Raw genomic sequence first — 16,937 nt, 5'->3', positions numbered from 1 at the left:
TTGACAAAAATCAGCTGATAATGCCACAAAAATGTAATCAATTTTGTCACAAGATCTGATTTTTTTTCAAATCAACATAACACAAAAACCTGACCTGATGGAGAGAAACGGATGCCATTTCCTGATTCAGCAGTGCAAAAATACCCTAAATCAGTTGTAGAAATCTAGACAACATTCAAAAAGTAAAAAATTGTTGCTCAGTGTAATTAGCAAGATTGCAGCAGGGAGGGAGTGGGAATTTGATAGGGTTTTAAGTGTGATTTTCAGCAGGACCCCGTACAGAGGAGAATTTGTATAATTATCATCCCACCGCCACCAGTGGTTGCTATCTGCAAATTTGAAAATGTATCTGTGTTGCATTTAACATCACATGCAGTTTGGCCTTAAGAACAGAGGTGGCAGGGGAATTACCTTAGATGGGAAGTACTACAAATTCTAGAAGTTATGCAGGAAGAATCTACTTTGGGGCATTGGTGGTAGTGCAGAGGACTGTACTCATGCCTAGTTTGCACCTACATATCCAAAACTTTTGGTCCACAGACAAATATAGCTCTGCAGAAATGCCCTACTCACAAACAACTCCAAGCCTGAAGGTGTTTCTAGTCATCGTCACGCCTTGATGGTGGAAGGAGCCACAATACTAAAATCCACAACAACTGGAATTATTGCAAAGTGACTGTTCAGTTTTATATATGAAATAATAAAAAAAAACCAGTCAGCCTAAGCTGCTGAGTTATTAAGCTAGCAAAAAGGGATTCCACAAATGCTTTTACTGTTCTGTTTTCTTCTTTGCCCTTCTTTATGCAGAAAAAAAGGGTTAGCTGGAGGCAAATCAATTTTTTTAAGGTCATATTATGAGAATGGCAAAATATCCACTAAAAATAGGAGGCATAAAGCTCTAAGAGTTTATTTGAATCAAACAAATGAGTAACTGGAAAAGGAAGCTCATCCTTAGCTGGTGAGTACATCACACTGAAAGGCTGTTACCAGGACACATAGTTTACATTGATAAATCATTATCTGATGAGTTCTGCTTTCTAATGTTAAGCTGCTGCCAGAGAGAGGAGAGCAGGTGGCATCTTAGCACTGGCCACAAGATGTTGTAGATAGAACCATGAATGACATGGAATTCACACTTTGAATCAGTCTGCTGTCTTTGGACACATTCACAGCTACGCAAAGAGAAGAGAGGAATCAGCTTTGGCTGATTTGACACACATACCCTATCCAAGGCTCCCTGACCCAAATATCTGCACCTTAGCAAAGGTTTAAGCATTGGAATTGATCAAAAGAATGGGTTTGTGTGTCTAGCTTGTCAGTTTTGAACTATGCCCTACTTTTGAAGGTGCTTTTAGAAAAGCAGAACTTGCCAGAACAGAAGTCTGCAAAAGACAGCGGAAAAGATTAATTACAATATGAAAGTCCATCAAATGAAAAAAGGACAACAGTAGAGTTGCAGTGAGAAGCAAATGGCAACCAAGACTAGAAGATTACAGAGCAGGAATTTGTTAGCCAGAGAAGTAGCACAGAAAATTTATGTGACATGGGGGGAAAGATGGTAGTTGTGGGAAAAGGCATACCATGGTTAGAAAGTTATTTGCTGACCCTGCACAGAGGGAGAGAGAGTCAAGGTTGATTAGCAGGAATAGTATAAAAACCCCTATCTGCCTCACAGAGCTACAATTCCCAGAGTGGTCCCTCTTTCCAAGGGACTCTGGGAATTGTCATTCAGTGAAAGGAATAAGGGTGTCCTGACAACTCTCTTTTTCTTTTTTATAAGATATTTATTAAGATTTTCAAAATATTACAAAATAAAAAAAAGAAGAAAATACAAAATAAAATTGGTTAAAAACAACTCAATCTTTCCATTACTTATTTTTCATTAGCTTGTTTCCCGGACCTCCTCATGCCTCCCTTTTTTGTATTCCAGTTCGGTTTGTTGGTTCAGCAAATCCTTACAATATTTTAAGATTAAAGACTAGGATAAACAAAGAGGGTAACTAATTTTTTACCTATTAATAATCCATTTTTCATATTCCCTTATAGTATTACAGCTGAAAACCACTTAATTTCTATCCAACATCATTCTAACATTCATTAATTTTACAATATTTCTGTAGATAGTCTTTAAATTTCTTCCAATCTTCTTCCACCGACTCTTCTCCCTGGTCTCGGATTCTGCCAGTCATTTCCACCAGTTCCATATAGTCCATCACCTTCATCTGCCATTCTTCCAGAGTGGGTAGATCTTGTGTCTTCCAATACTTTGCAATGAGTATTCTTGCTGCTGTTGTGGCATACATAAAAAAAGTTCTATCCTTCTTTAGCACCAATTGGCTGACTATGCCCAGGAGAAAGGCCTCTGGTTTCTTCAAGAAGGTATATTTAAATACCTTTTTCAATTCATTATAGATCATCTCCCAGAAAGCCTTAATCCTTGGGCACGTCCACCAAAGGTGAAAGAATGTACCTTCAGTTTCTTTACATTTCCAACATTTATTATCGGGCAAATGATAGATTTTTGCAAGCTTGACTGGGGTCATGTACCACCTGTATATCATTTTCATAATATTCTCTCTTAAGGCATTGCATGCCGTAAACTTCATACCTGTGGTCCATAACTGTTCCCAGTCAGCCATCATTATGTTATGTCCAACATCTTGTGCCCATTTAATCATAGCAGATTTCACCATTTCATCCTGGGTATTCCATTTCAACAGCAAGTTATACATTCTTGACAAATTCTTAGTTTTGGATTCTAACAGTTCTGTTTCCAATTTTGATTTTTCCACCTGGAAGCCAATTTTCTTGTCCAAATTATATGCCTCCATTATCTGATAATAATGAAGCCAGTCTCGCACTTTGTTTTTTAATTTCTCAAAACTCTGCAATTTCAATCTATCTCCATCTTGTTCCAAAATTTCCCAATATTTCGGCCATTTGGCCTCCATATTGAGCCTTTTCGGAGCTTTCGCTTCCATCGGTGACAGCCACCTTGGGGTTTTATTTTCCAATAAATCCTTGTATCTTATCCAAACATTAACATCCAAACAGTTTAAAGTCTGGCAGGGCAAATCCACCCCTTTCCTTTACATCAGTTAATATCTTAAATTTTATTCTGGGCTTATTGCCCTGCCAGACAAATCTAGAAATGTCTCTCTGCCACTTCTTGAAGCAATCCATTTTGTCCACAATTTGCAATGTTTGAAACAAAAACAACATTCTAGGCAATACATTCATTTTTATCGCAGCAATACGACCCAACAGTGAAAGCTCCAAGTTTGACCAAATTTCTAAATCTTTTTTCACTTCGGCCCAGCATTTTTCATAGTTGTCTTTAAATAAGTTCCCATTTTTTGCTGTCATATTAATCCCCAGGTATTTCACTTTCTTAACCACTGTCAAACCTGTCTCATTCTGAAACCTCTCTCTCTCAATCGGTGTTAAATTTTTCTCTAAAACCTTGGTTTTTAACTTATTCAGTTTAAATCCTGCAACCTGACCAAATTCTTGAATCAGTTCTAAAACCCTTTTGGTACTAGATTCTGGCTCCTGTAATATCAATACTAAGTCATCTGCAAATGCTCTCAATTTGTACTGTTTAGCTCCGACTTGTATACCTTTAACCAACTGGTCCCTTCTAATCATATTCAGCAAAACCTCCAGGACCGATATAAAAAGCAATGGGGAAATTGGGCAACCTTGTCGTGTCCCTTTTTCTATCTTAAATTCTTCCGTCACTACATTATTTACAATTAGTTTAGGCTTTTGTTCTGAATAAATTGCACTTATACCGTTTTCAAAGCCTTGGCCTACCCCCATCCCCTGTAGGTTCTTCTTCATAAAACTCCAAGAGATATTATCAAAAGCTTTCTCCGCGTCCACAAATATCAAAACTGCTTTAGTGTTTATGTTCACTTCTAGTTTTTCCAAGATATCAATTATATTCCTCAAATTGTCAGACAAGTGTCTTCCCGGGAGAAAGCCCGCTTGGTCTTTATGAATCTCTTCCATCAACACTTTTTTCAATCTCTTGGCCAAAATGTCTGCAAAATTTTTGTAATCCACGTTAAGTAATGATATTGGGCGGTAGTTCTTCAGCTGAGTCTTTTCAGTCTCTATTTTCGGTATAAGTGTAATATACGCTTCTTTCCACGACTCTGGTGCCCTTTTCCCTTCCAATATTTCATTGCAGACTTCCTTTAAAGGCTGTACTAACCACTCTTTCAAGGATCTATAATATCTAGAAGTCAGCCCATCCGGTCCTGGAGATTTGCCTAATTGCATATTTTGAATGGCACCTTCTACTTCCTGTTCAGATATTTTATAATTCAACATTAATTTACTTTCCTGAGAGATTTTTTGTAGTCCATTTATCTTCAGGAATCTGTCTATGTCCATTTCTTTCTGTGGCCCTTGTGTATATAATTGTTTAAAATACCTCTGGAAACAGTTTCTAATCTCAGTTGGGTTATGTATGTTTTTTCCTTCCACTTCTAAATTTGTAATAGTATTTAATTTTTGCCTTTTTTTCATTTGCCAAGCCAGCAATTTCCCACATTTATTAGCTGATTCAAATGTTTTTTGTCTCATTTGTTTAATTTTCCATTCTATTTCCTGATTCATCATTTCCATATATTGTACTTGATATAGCTTTATTTCTCTCAAAATCTCCTGCGACTTTGGTTTTGCTCTCAATTTCTTCTCACTTTCTTTTATTTTCTCCAAAATTTTATCTTTCTTCTCATTTTGGCTTCTCTTCTTTATTGCATTCTGTTGTATCAGGAACCCTCTTATAACCGCTTTGCTTGTGTCCCAGATTACTCTTTTTTCAACCTTAGTGTTCATGGTTATCTCAAAATAGTCTCTCAAAGTTTTTTGGGCCTTTTTATACACTTGTTCATCTCTGAATAAGGTGTCATTCATCCTCCATCTGAAGGAGCCAGTTGATATTAGTTTCATCTCCATCCTTACAGCATTGTGGTCGGAGCAGGTTTTTGGACAAATTTCCACTTTCTTTATCTTTGGTGCCATTCCTCTAGTTACCCATATTTGGTCAATTCTAGTCCATGTCATCTTGGCTTCAGAGAAGAAAGTTCCCTCTCTTCCCAAGGGATTCTTTGTTCTCCAAGTATCAACTAAATCCAGGTTGTCTGTCATCTCAAAAAATGTTTTCGGTAGTCTACCATCCTTTGTGACTACCTGTCTTTGTGCCTTATCCATATTTGTAGATACTACTCCATTCATATCTCCCATCAAGATCAGATTGTAATCCAAATAGTCCATTAAGGTCTCATGCAACTTTTTGAAGAATTCAGATTTCCCCTCATTCGGTGCATAAATTCCTACTATCAAAAATTTCTCTCCTTGAACTTGAATTTCAATTGCCACAAATCTTCCTTGATCATCTTTAAAAATGAATTTCGGTGATAGTCTCTCCTTTGCATAAATCACTACTCCTCTTTTTTTAACTTTGTCAGATGAAATAAACTCCTGTCCCAATTTCTTGTTAATCAATACTTTCCTATGTAGCCTTATCACGTGTGTTTCCTGTAAGCAAATCAAGTCCAATTGTTCCTTTTTTAACAAATGAAAAACACTTTTCCTTTTCCGAGGAGAGTTGAGGCCATTACAATTCCAACTTAATAGTTGCAGAGCCATGAGGTGATTACTTTACTTTACCTCCAACTGCACCAAGTGTTTGTTCTTGTTCTGTTGGTGATGTCACTTTCTCTGAACCATGCAATCCAAAAGATAAATTTGCTATATCTAATATTCCTCTTTCCAGTGCTCTTGGCTCTTCTCCAGATTCCACTTCTTTCTGTAAGTCTTCTCCGTGGTCTTTCAAAACTCGATCCTTGTCATCGACTGATCTTATTTTTATCTTTCTTCCTTTATATTTAAAGGACAGGCCTTGGGGAAATTCCCACCTAAAGATGATTCTGTTGCTTCTCAACAGGGCGACCAAATCTCCGTAGTTAGATCTTAAATCCAAGAGATGTTTTGGAATGTCCTTAATTATCTCCACACTTGACTCATGTATTTCCAAAGTCTTTCGGAAGTGCAGATTCAAGATTTTGTCTCTCTCCTCTTTTGTTCGAAGGGTAATCAAACAGTCTCTCACCTTGTTCTTCCTTCCTCCTCTTCCAAGTCTAAATGCGCTCACTATCTTAAATTCTTCCTTCCCCAAATCCTGTTGCCAGAAGTCGGCAAACTCCTGCGTAAGAAAGTCAGTCAAGTTATCTTTCTCAAGTTCTGGTACAGCCCTGATTCTCAAATTTCTTTGTTTCTCCTTCAATTCAATCATAGACAACGTCAAACCGTGGTCCTCGAGTTGCCTATATATCGGTGGTATCTTCTCGAGTAGCAGTTGCTATGTCTTTTGCTTCTTCAGCTGTCTTTCGAGTCAAAGCAGATTCCTGTAACAATTTCTCAATAGTCTCTGTATTGGTGTTCACCTTCTGTCCCAAATTATTGATACTTGTAGTATTTTGGTCAATTTTAACTGATGCTTCAGCTACTTTTTTATTTGTTTCAGCTACTTGTTTATTTGTTTCAGCTACTTGTTTAGTTAAATTTTCCAAAGATTCATTAATTTTTCCTAGTGCTAAAGCCAAAACGTCTTCAGACGACATTACTTTTGGTTTAACTTGTGGGGGTGGAGCCCCTGATAATCCAGATGGTTCAGAAGGACCAGATGTTGAAGCTCGACGCAGTATCTGTCCGATAGGGTCTGCCAGACCTAGTAGTTTTTTCCTGAGTCAACTCTAACTTTCCTCTTCCATCTGCCATAACACTCTCATAGAAATCCAATGTCAATCCCACGGCTAGAGTTTGTTTTGAAATGGAAAATTCCCCTAGCCCAGTTGTTATTGTAGCAATATCAAACCTCCTCTAGGGGGACACAGTAACAGTCAAAGCTTGCAACTTTAAAAAGAAGTAGTCCTTATAAATCCCCCAGTTCACAAAAAAAACCAACAGTTTCAATTGCACTTAATCTGTTACTTTAAAGCCAGGAGAAGTCCAGAAACACTGTATCTCTCTTGCAGTTAGCTGTCAAAAGTACTCTATTTACCGATAGTGCTTTTCACAGAGCGGCATTCCTTATCTCAGGGCAGTCCGTTCCCAGGTTCTAAGCAGTGGGTTTTAGCTTCCCTTCCCTCTTTTTTTTTTGCAGATAAATACAGTTCAAACCTTCCCCCCCTCCTCTTCTGCAATCCGGAGGGGAGATCGCTTTTCTGATGTTAGGATTTAAGTCTTTTTTCAAACGTCTTTCAAAGTTTCCGCTTACAGTCTCTTTGCTTTGATCTGTTTACAAGAACGGAAGGCGGACTTCCTGTTTATGCCTTCCCACTTCGGTGCCGAATTAAGTTATTTTTCCCTTTAAATCCAATTTTATCCTACTGACGGGCAGTTACTTTCGAAGTCAAATTGTCCCAGGAAAAAGTCAGCGCTCTCCAATAACGGCTGTGCGGCTTCACTCTGCGGAAGAAGCAGTCGACTCTCAGCACCGCGCCGCTCACCCCGTCTCGCTCCGGAGCCCGTAAAAGGGTCCCTTCGCAGTTTGGGGGGGGCGCAAAAGGTGCCCGCCGAGTCCCCACGTTCACAGGCTTCACCCGCCTGTGATTTTTGAAGGGTCCCCGCTTCGCCGCAGCGGTCAGACCCGATCCCGCGGAGCTGGTCCCTCAGAAACTCAGAGGGAAACCGCCATTACCGATGGCGCCAACCCGGAAGTCCTCCGGGTGTCCTGACAACTCTCAGTTCCCAGGATTCTTTAGGGGAATCCATGACTGTTGAAAGTGGTATGGTGCTGCTTTGAATGTATAGTGCAGATGGGGCCCAAGTCTCTCTTGACGGCTGCTTCCACCTCATTTACCTCCTTGTACCAAACCAGGCCCTCTCATGTCATTCTCCATTTCTGTTTCCCCGACCTCCCCCAAGCATCTAATAGAGAGCTTTGGCCAGCACACAATGTAAGGGTGGGAGCAGGCTGTGTCTGGATGCTGTTGAAAGGCGGAATAGAAGATGACACTTCTGACATCACTGAGCTTCCACCATGGGCTCTTTTGTACTCTGTTCTTCCTTTGCCTCCGCTTCAACAGTAACTTCTACACAAGGAAAGGAAGGGTGAAGTAGGTTTGTATTCAGTAGAGTCAAGCATGTGTGTGCCAAAGCAGAGGGGGTGAGGCCTCCCCAGGAGTGCCCTTGCACAACAACTAGCAATGTTAGGGAAGGGGGTACCATTTTGGAGTGGTAGCCAGAAGGATGGGTGTGATCACTGGGGCCAGCCCCTGCCTGGATGGTGTCCCCTTTTACTACGCTGAGAGGGGGCCCTTGCTTTGATCTCACCTTGATCCTGAAGCCACCAACACTGCCCACCCCAGCCCCCAGCTTCTTCCCTGGCAGTTGCAGATCTCACCAGCTGCCCTACAAAGCACTTCCAGCCAGTAGGAAAGATTGGCAGGGAAAGGCAGCAACTTGCTCTTTTATCTGGCAGTTTCCAGGTCTGATCCGAGTGGATTCCCCACCCCCACCACTGTTTCCCTTTGAACCCTAGAAACAGACCTCTCAGACCTTTTCCTTCCTGCCCAATCCAGGGTCATGCCTGCTCATCCCAGCCCATATGTCACAGGTGGTGTACGATGTATATGGCTGATGGTGATACAAATGCCACCTCCCCAAATTTGCCACACACACCCCAGCAACTGCCTGGTTTGCCATTTAACAAATATATCACAGGGTGGCAGAAAAGGGGAGGGAGACGTGGGGGATTTTCCTACCATTGGCTCCATCTCCAGTTGAATTTTCCTGTGAGTTAGCCCTTCATAGAAAAAAGATTCACCATTCCTGCTGTCAAACCAGAAATTTAAGAACTGTTATTTTAAGAAATAAATTTTTAAAGGAAGTGTATTGCCTAATAATGTTGGTTTGAAACATTTCCCCTTCATATTGCAGTTTTTTATTTACTTTCCTGCCCATGAGTCATAGGGCACTTCTTTTACAGCCTCACTCTCAGGCTTATCACTGCAACCATAAGGACCCCAAATCCTCCCTCTCTTAAATAGAAATCTGAAGGTCTTACTATTTCAACATGAGTTAATGGATAAAAAAATAGTCATATGGGCCATATGTTCTGTATCTCTTGGTTGGATACTCAGGGATTCTTAAAAATGTAGCTTTGAATGTATATCAGAAACTGCACTCATATTTTAATGGACTGGGGGGAAAAGTTAGAGGATTTCTTTATACATCTGTACTAAGGTGCACGTCTAGCTAAAAGCAACAGCTCTACAATATCCAGGGTTTGTATGGGGAAGATTTTGTTATTTGTTTTATCTGTTTGTAGCAGCTTTTCCTTTTTCCAGCTACTTTTAATACAGAGAGAATATTCAGGGCATTTTGTGTTTAAAAGGACACTCTTAGAGGTAAAAATGTAAAGGTAAAACAGTCATTTTATTTTTCACTTTATTGTTAACAAGCAAACAAAAAACAGTTCCGTTTTCCAGTATTTTGTCATACATCCGTTAAAAATGTAGTCTGCTTTTCTTTAATGTCCTGGAAACGAAAAGGAGGTGCATCAAAGCCCCAACAGGTTGACTGTTAAGCAATTCTGGTGCCATGATGCTGCCAATTGAAATAATTTCATTAAGATAACTGAGAAAATATGATCTGAATTGGGCAGAATATTTTTCAGACTAGTATGTAATTATGAAGCAATCGTATTGCCCAATCCTTTCTTGAAAGCAAGTGCCACCTACCTAGTGCAAACAGGACTTACTCCCAAGTAAACCTGTAGATTATTACATTCTTAAGCAATTTGACCACAGATAATATTCATGCTCTAACAGTGGATTTTCCTTACAGCTGATTCAGCACCCAAGTAAAGGTCAGGCTTCTTTGTAGTGCAAGAGTGCAAGGCTGATTGCCTCCACAGCTTAAATAGCACAGCACCTCAGCTTTGTGGACTAGAATTGTTTTATGCTGAATTGAATCCTTATTTTAGCAGGCTCTGCTTCTGATATGCACTTTGCTTGTTTTCCCAGTTGAAAGTAATTTATATTGCAGCGTATTGTTGGATCGCTGGGCTAATAAGAAAACACTATTGACAAGTCTGATAGATGCAGCTTGTGTTTAGGAAGAGCAAAAGAGTTAAACTGATTGCATTTTTACAGTCAAGTGCATTTTGCACTTTATAGTTTGTGTCCTACTGTTAAGAAAACAGGTTGGGTGAATAGTAAATCTCTGTAATCAAGAGAACAAAGGATTATGCAGTGGTGTTTGCTATGAATATTTCAAGGAGATGGTTGGCTGGAGAATAGTTGGGGAAAGGAAGATACTTTCCTCCAGCCTTTTGTTGCAAGGCTTCCTAACAGGGTTGTCAACTTACTACTCAGCCACTGTAGCTGTGACTTTGAAGCACAGCTTGAGGTTTTTATCCCCATACTGCAAACATCTGCTGATTTCTGCTCAGGAGGACACAGTTAAAGGCACAAAAGCCTACCATACGGGACACACACACCCCGCCCGAGTCAACTGGAAGTCCTACTATCTAGGGACACTACCAAGAAGAATTTACCCCCTCCAAATAAAAATGGGAGCGTACAGATTGATGACCATTGGCTAAAACAGGATTGGACATCCTTCTGGAGGATGTCCAGTGGTGGACCAGGTAAAGAGGTAAAGTTGGTGGAGCAAGGGATGTAATTCTAACCCTTGCATGGGAGGCTGCATTTCATCCACACAGAAGTCAGAGGATTCTATGCACACCCATTTCTCTCCACCCACCATAAGACAAGCAAGAGGCATTGTCACAGTTCTTAAGGTACTCAAGGAGAGTGTGTCCTGGGGAAAGGAAGCATGACTTGGGGAGCAGGGACTGTGGATTCTGCTCACAACGTTACTATTTTGTTTCTAATGTATAAGAAGTAGGGTTTTAATCAAATTTAGTTTCAGTTGTTTGATGTTGTTTGATTATACTTGACAAATTATCAAAAAATTCAAGTCAGGTTTTGCTTTTTAATGTAACCACCCCCACAAAAAGACTTGGGGGGGGGGGTTGTAACTGAATTCCACACTAGGAGATTCAATCAAAGCAATGGAGTCATTAGTTTTGTTGGAATCTGCATGCCACATTGTTAAGGGTTGTGGTGAAAAGTTCAGAAAGACAACTAGATATATATAAAAAGTAATTACACATTCTCTCTCTGAATTCTGCAGTAATGTATGGCTTCAAGGCAAAGTAGTGGCGCACTGGAAATCCCTATCAGTTTCACCAGTGCTTATTCAATAATTACATTTCTGAATCTTTCATATTAACCATATTAATGTTATCATTGACATCTGTATTCCAATTGGAAGATACTTTGCAAAACGTTGCCCAAAATACATTCAATTTTGCTAAATTTCAAACTTGAACATCAAAATTAGAAATCAAAATATAAATGAAGAAGTTAAAAGTTCTGTTTTTAACTGGGAAGATATAGTAATTCAGCCTATATACAGTTCCTTGCTCTTGAAATCCTGCTTTGAATTAATGCAACATTATCTCTTGATTTTCTCATCAGCACAGTACACTAGCTTAGTGTGCAAGCCATTATTAGAGACATTAATTTTTCTTGCACTAGAATTACACCAGTTTCTCTTTGTCCTGTAAGATTGGGGCAAAAAAAAGAAAGGATTTGTCCCTCAGGATATAATTACTGGGTATCATGCTCTCTGCACAGAATTTTATATATATTCTTTCCATTGCCTGTGATTTAGTGATACATTGCTACTTTATAGTACAACAGTCTATGCCAGCTTTTCCATTATAACCCCTTTTTACAGGTTTATAACTCAGCAGTAAAATGTACTCTTCCAATTTGAAACTTGGCATGTTACATCTCAGTCTGGAAGCTAACTCCCCACCCCCCACCCCACCCTGAATCTTTTTGCTTTACAGAAATAAAACAAGTGGGCATGTATCTTTATTTCCTCTAACTACAGAAGCTATACTTTACAGGAAGAAAACAGTTTACTGTTTTTTGCTGGTGTTGTTATTATGATCCATTTTATCTCCTAAGTTGAAAAGTAACTGAAGACGGTTTTGCTGTGTAGCTTTGTTCCTGATGAAATTATCTGTTGTGCTGTATACAGGTTGCACCTAATGTGCTTAGTTAAACGAAGGATGGCTAGTTTAATGACACCTTGATAGCTTTGCTAGAGTCTTTCCCCTTTTCATGGAGACCTAGGAAGGTAGCAGGGAGATGGTCCCATGTGCCAGGGTTGCAACATACCTGATAGAAAGTTTGTTTGTGATTTGAAATAGTGTTGTAATTAGCAGTGTTCTTTGGAGCAAACTGGGACGTGGGTGACGCTGTGGGTTAAACCACAGAGCCTAGGGCTTGCCGATCAGAAGGTCGGCGGTTCGTCTCCTGCCAACCTAGCAGTTCGAAAGCACGAAGTGCAAGTAGATAAATAGGTACCGCTCTGGCGGGAAGGTAAACTGCGTTTCCGTGCGCTGCTCTGGTTCACCAGAAGCGGCTTAGTCATGCTGGCCACATGACCTGGAAGTTGGTCACGACTGGACCTAATGGTCAGGGGTCCCTTTACCTTTGGAGCAAATTACTATGCATTGCCGTTTGAACATACACAGCATGTACAGTCTTAAGAATCCTATGGTGCTACTAATGGTAGGTTACTGATGTCAAAAGGTATTTATTGTAATGCCTTTAAATTGTAATGCATTTGCGTTTATTTGGTTGGACCAGGGAAGATCTTGTTCTTAGACCAAAACTTGCACAAAATTGCTTGTAAGCTATAGGATTGGAATAGATTGAAAAGGCTGAAAACATCATAAGTACCATCTTCCTTTCCCAATGAAGCATCTAGCACGCCCTTAGACCTCTAATTGCATACCAGCATGACCCACTACAAGCATCAAACAATATAAAATATTACTTGGAATAGTTAGGTGGGGCGTGTCCAATACCTTTGTGCTTAGTGGTTCAGGTATGTTTTAGTACCTGCTTTGAAATCTATGGCAAAAAAATATCTTAAAGTTGTATTCAGACATAAGTTACATTGTTCCCCCATATAGTAAGCCTGCAATTTATGCACATTTTATTTATGCACTTTGAGCTTTATGTGCTGGGAAAAAATGGAAAAAATAAAAATGGAAATAGAGTGGGTGTCCAAGAAAAAAACTTTGGCAACCCCACCCACCATTGAACTCAATGTGTTTTGACTCTACACAATTTTTGGTTTTAGGCACACTTTCCAGAATGTAACCCCAGTGTAAACTGCAGACTTAAAATTACAAGCAAATGCCAGTCATAGTATGAGAACTAATTAGAGCTGCAGCCTCAGTCAACTTTGGTCAACAACAAAACTACCCACCATTTGATTTGATACATTTATACCCAATAGACAACTGGGTGACCATTTGGGCTATGTGAATAGACCATTTGCTCTTGAGTAATCCAGTTTTTATTATGAGAATAACTATTCCATTCAGGTTAGTGATTTGGGGGTACACTGCTTTTTCATTCTCTTAGAATAATCAGCAATGCCACCTCCAATATTATTGACCAAGTATACTTATATAGTCACCTCTTTGTCTTTCTACAGGTACCAAAGCAGAGTTTCAATGAATCTGTAGCTACGGAACTGTGTGTGACTGGGGTAAGATTTTTCACCTTGTTGTGGCAATTGCTACTAGCAAAAATACTCCTTTGAATAAAGTTTTTGAAGCCTTTCTTCTAAGAACGCTAGAGGTTACACCCTACAGAGATTGAGGAGGCAAATCCTGCCCCATCCCATATTGTTGTAGTTAGTTCTGATAGCAATGACAGCCTTGAGTTCAGTCCCTCTTACTGATTAATCTGCAAGTCCTGCCAAAATAGACAATGCTGGGAAGCAGATGCAGCAGCAAAGTATAGCTTATAAGACCCCCAAGTCCTCCTGACCTTAGTCGTCCAAAACAATTATTGCCTTTAATGAATTCATCAGAATTTTCAGTAATTGTATATTATTATACAATAGCATAGTATGCCCAGTTGGTGTTAACCCATGACATGGCCTGCTCAGTGGTGGTTCTCCCTTTGACAAATACCCTTCTTGGTGAGGTGTGTCTGTCTCCCTCATTACTGACATTTCAGAGGAATGTTTAAACATTCCTGTTTACCTAGGCATTTGATAGCTGAAAGCTACTAATCCTGGCAACACTGAAATCACTGGCTGTGAGAATGTGATTTTTTTTAGAATGTTTTGATGATGTTGATGTGTTTGCCTCCCTGGGCTCCTTTTGGAGGAAGGGTGGAATGTAGATGGAAATAGCAACAACAAACAACAACATTATTATCTTCAACAACAACAACATTAAAGGTGCTACTGGAAGGTGCTACTGGAAGGATTTTTTTATTTTGACTATGGCAGACCAACACGGCTACCTATCTGTAACAACAACAACATTAGTAGTAGTAGTAGTAGTAGTAGTAGTAGTAGTATTGGTTAGGAGGCTCAGATCCATGTCCAGAATTACCATTCACCTTCAGCCATGTAGCAGAAAGGTAATTGCATTTTTAATTCTTAGGAAGTATGTAATTTTCAGGTCACATGATAATTACCCTTTATCTATGAAACGTAATGAACTGATAATCTGCAGGAACATGGCTCTTAGCAAGACCCTTAAGCATAGTCGATCAGATTTTATGGCTGACAGAATACTGATCTTGAATAAATGAAATGACAGTTGCTTAAACCATGCCAGGAACAGGATTGGCCATTGCCTACCACTGATGCTCTCTCCTGTAACTTTTGGCCTTCACCCTTAGGTTATTCTACCACCTGACACTAGCTGAATGTACATACCCGTCAAAACATGTGTCCCCATTTGGTGGGGGGAATTGATCTTTTAAGAGTTAGATGAATTCACTAATTCTTTGGAAACCACAATATAGCTATGAATGGGTCAGAGCTTTGCAGTATTAAAAGATATAGATATAACCCTAGGTGGTGAAGCACTCCTGTCAAGGCCACTTCAGTTTTGACAGGAGCTAGTTTACTTGAAAGTGCCGGCTCACATACAGAAAACCAACAAACAACTGGGCTTTCCTTTATTGAAGCATAGGCTTTCCTGAATAAAAGCAGGAATGGGTAAGAGTCTGGCACCTCTATTTTATGGTCATTAATACTGTGGGCATCACTGGGACATAAATTCCAGTCTCTGACTCTCTTACGACTATGCGCTAAATCAGGGGTGGTGAAACGCAGGCCCAGCCAGCTGTGCCTTTCGATATGCCCCACAGGAGTTTCCCCAGGCTACAATTGTCACTGGCTCCGCTTTGCAAGCTCTGTGAGCCTTTTTGCCTGGCTGAACTGTTTACTTAAGAACTGATAATACCTCTTGCTTGTCTGGATGGTGACTATAGAGAGGTGTGTGAGTGTGTGTAGACAATTAGCCTACTGTACAAAGGTAAAGCTTACATTAGCTGCCCCACTCCTCACTGACATGAGCCCCCAAGGTTGTCCAGAAGGGGATCAGCCCCTGGGCTGAAAAAGGTTCCTCTCCTCTATCCTGTATGGGTTATGTCATTCTCCTGCAAGGCGAGGTCTACCTTGACATTGAGTCTTTCTCGGTGGCCTTACCAATGTGGCCTCAGTATCCTACATCAGTACCTGCACAGCAAACTAATGAGTCTCTTTAAAATACAATCTTTTAAAAAAAAGTTTTTATGAAAAAGCTCTGCTTATCATCTCAAATCACACTTGGAAGTCTCAACCTCCTTTGGATAGAATAAGGGTTAAGATACAACCTTGATAGAAGGCTTTGTATTATTATTATTATTTTCTTCCTCCTCCTCTCCCTCTCCCCTTTGTTCTCTTTTTTAATCTTTTCTCCTTTATTTTTATTTAGATTAGTTTAGCTTTTATTGTATTCTGTGTTGAAAACTTGCAATAAAAAAGTTGATTATCGGATCACGCTGAAGGTAACAAGAGTATTGCCTAAGTAGCTTGCAGGCGCAGCAAAGTAGGGATCATTGAAGAGCATTGAAAAGATGCAAAGATATGCAGGTGAAAATTTGGTGACCAAAGGAAATGATTCTGTTTTGCAGAATGCTCTTGGGAAAGGAAGCGTGGCAGGCGGCTCCACTAGTCACATGTCCTCTGACAATTCATCTCCTCTTCGTATAAGCATCCAGCCAAGCACACTTCTCATGCTGGTGGCAATTGCACTCTCATCTTGCTTGTGCCCACGTTCATCAGAAACCTCATATCTGCTTTAACAAAAGGACTTGTACAAAGAAAAGGAAATAAAATGAAGTTGATTTGTTCCCTGTCCTCCTCTGTTAATTGTTCTGATATAAAAGTTCTAGGAGCTAAGTTGAAGCACTTTGCTAAAAAAAAAAAAAAAAAAAAAAGTTCTGGATTGTCATCCCCGTCTTCATTATATTATATCATATTATATTATAATTTCCTAATTTTTAAAGGACGCTTCTTGTGTTACTTAGGAGCCTTGTGAAATACTTGATGCAGTATTACATTCCAAACCCAGAAGGCTTTGGGACATGCAATGTTTTAAAAGAGATGGAATGTCAATTTGCATGTAAATCATCCAGATTTCATCCTTTCCTTTCTTTCTTGTTTTCCTTGTCCTCGCCTTTAAAAAAAATTAAAAATCTGCCCAATAAAAAAGAGGCCATGTAGCTTAGAATCCTGCTTTTCTCATTTGCAGCACAATTAGCCAGGAAGTTCTCCTGTGCAAGACCCATTGTAATAAAGGGGATCTCAGCCAGAGCATTTGAGTGCTTTTGTGCAGTTTCCAATTATTTCAGTGTAAGATGAGAGCAAAGACACACCTTAGCTGAAATCGGTTCCAAAGCCAAAGTCATGGCTTCCAATTGGAGTGGAGCTACTTTCAAAGGGGATCCAGGATACCCTTGATTTTTCTGACAGGT

General features: G+C 39.8%; 1 protein-coding gene across 1 annotated transcript in view; it reads left to right on the top strand.

Moving 5' to 3' along the window:
- GFRA1 (GDNF family receptor alpha 1) overlaps positions 1-16,312 on the top strand; it is a 197,204-nt gene extending 180,892 nt beyond the window's left edge. The window contains exons 8-9 of the mRNA XM_081006021.1: positions 13,609-13,662; positions 16,095-16,312. Coding sequence (XP_080862147.1) covers positions 13,609-13,662; positions 16,095-16,265 — 225 coding nt within the window. The 3' untranslated portion in view covers positions 16,266-16,312. The remainder of the gene's footprint in view (positions 1-13,608; positions 13,663-16,094) is intronic.
- The last annotated feature ends 625 nt before the right edge of the window (positions 16,313-16,937 follow it).

This window comes from Podarcis pityusensis (assembly GCF_964106645.2).
Source record: "Podarcis pityusensis genome assembly, chromosome: 5".
NCBI lineage: Eukaryota > Metazoa > Chordata > Lepidosauria > Squamata > Lacertidae > Podarcis > Podarcis pityusensis.
The sequence above is the reverse complement of the archived record's forward strand: the minus strand, read 5'-3'. Positions and strand labels throughout refer to the sequence as shown.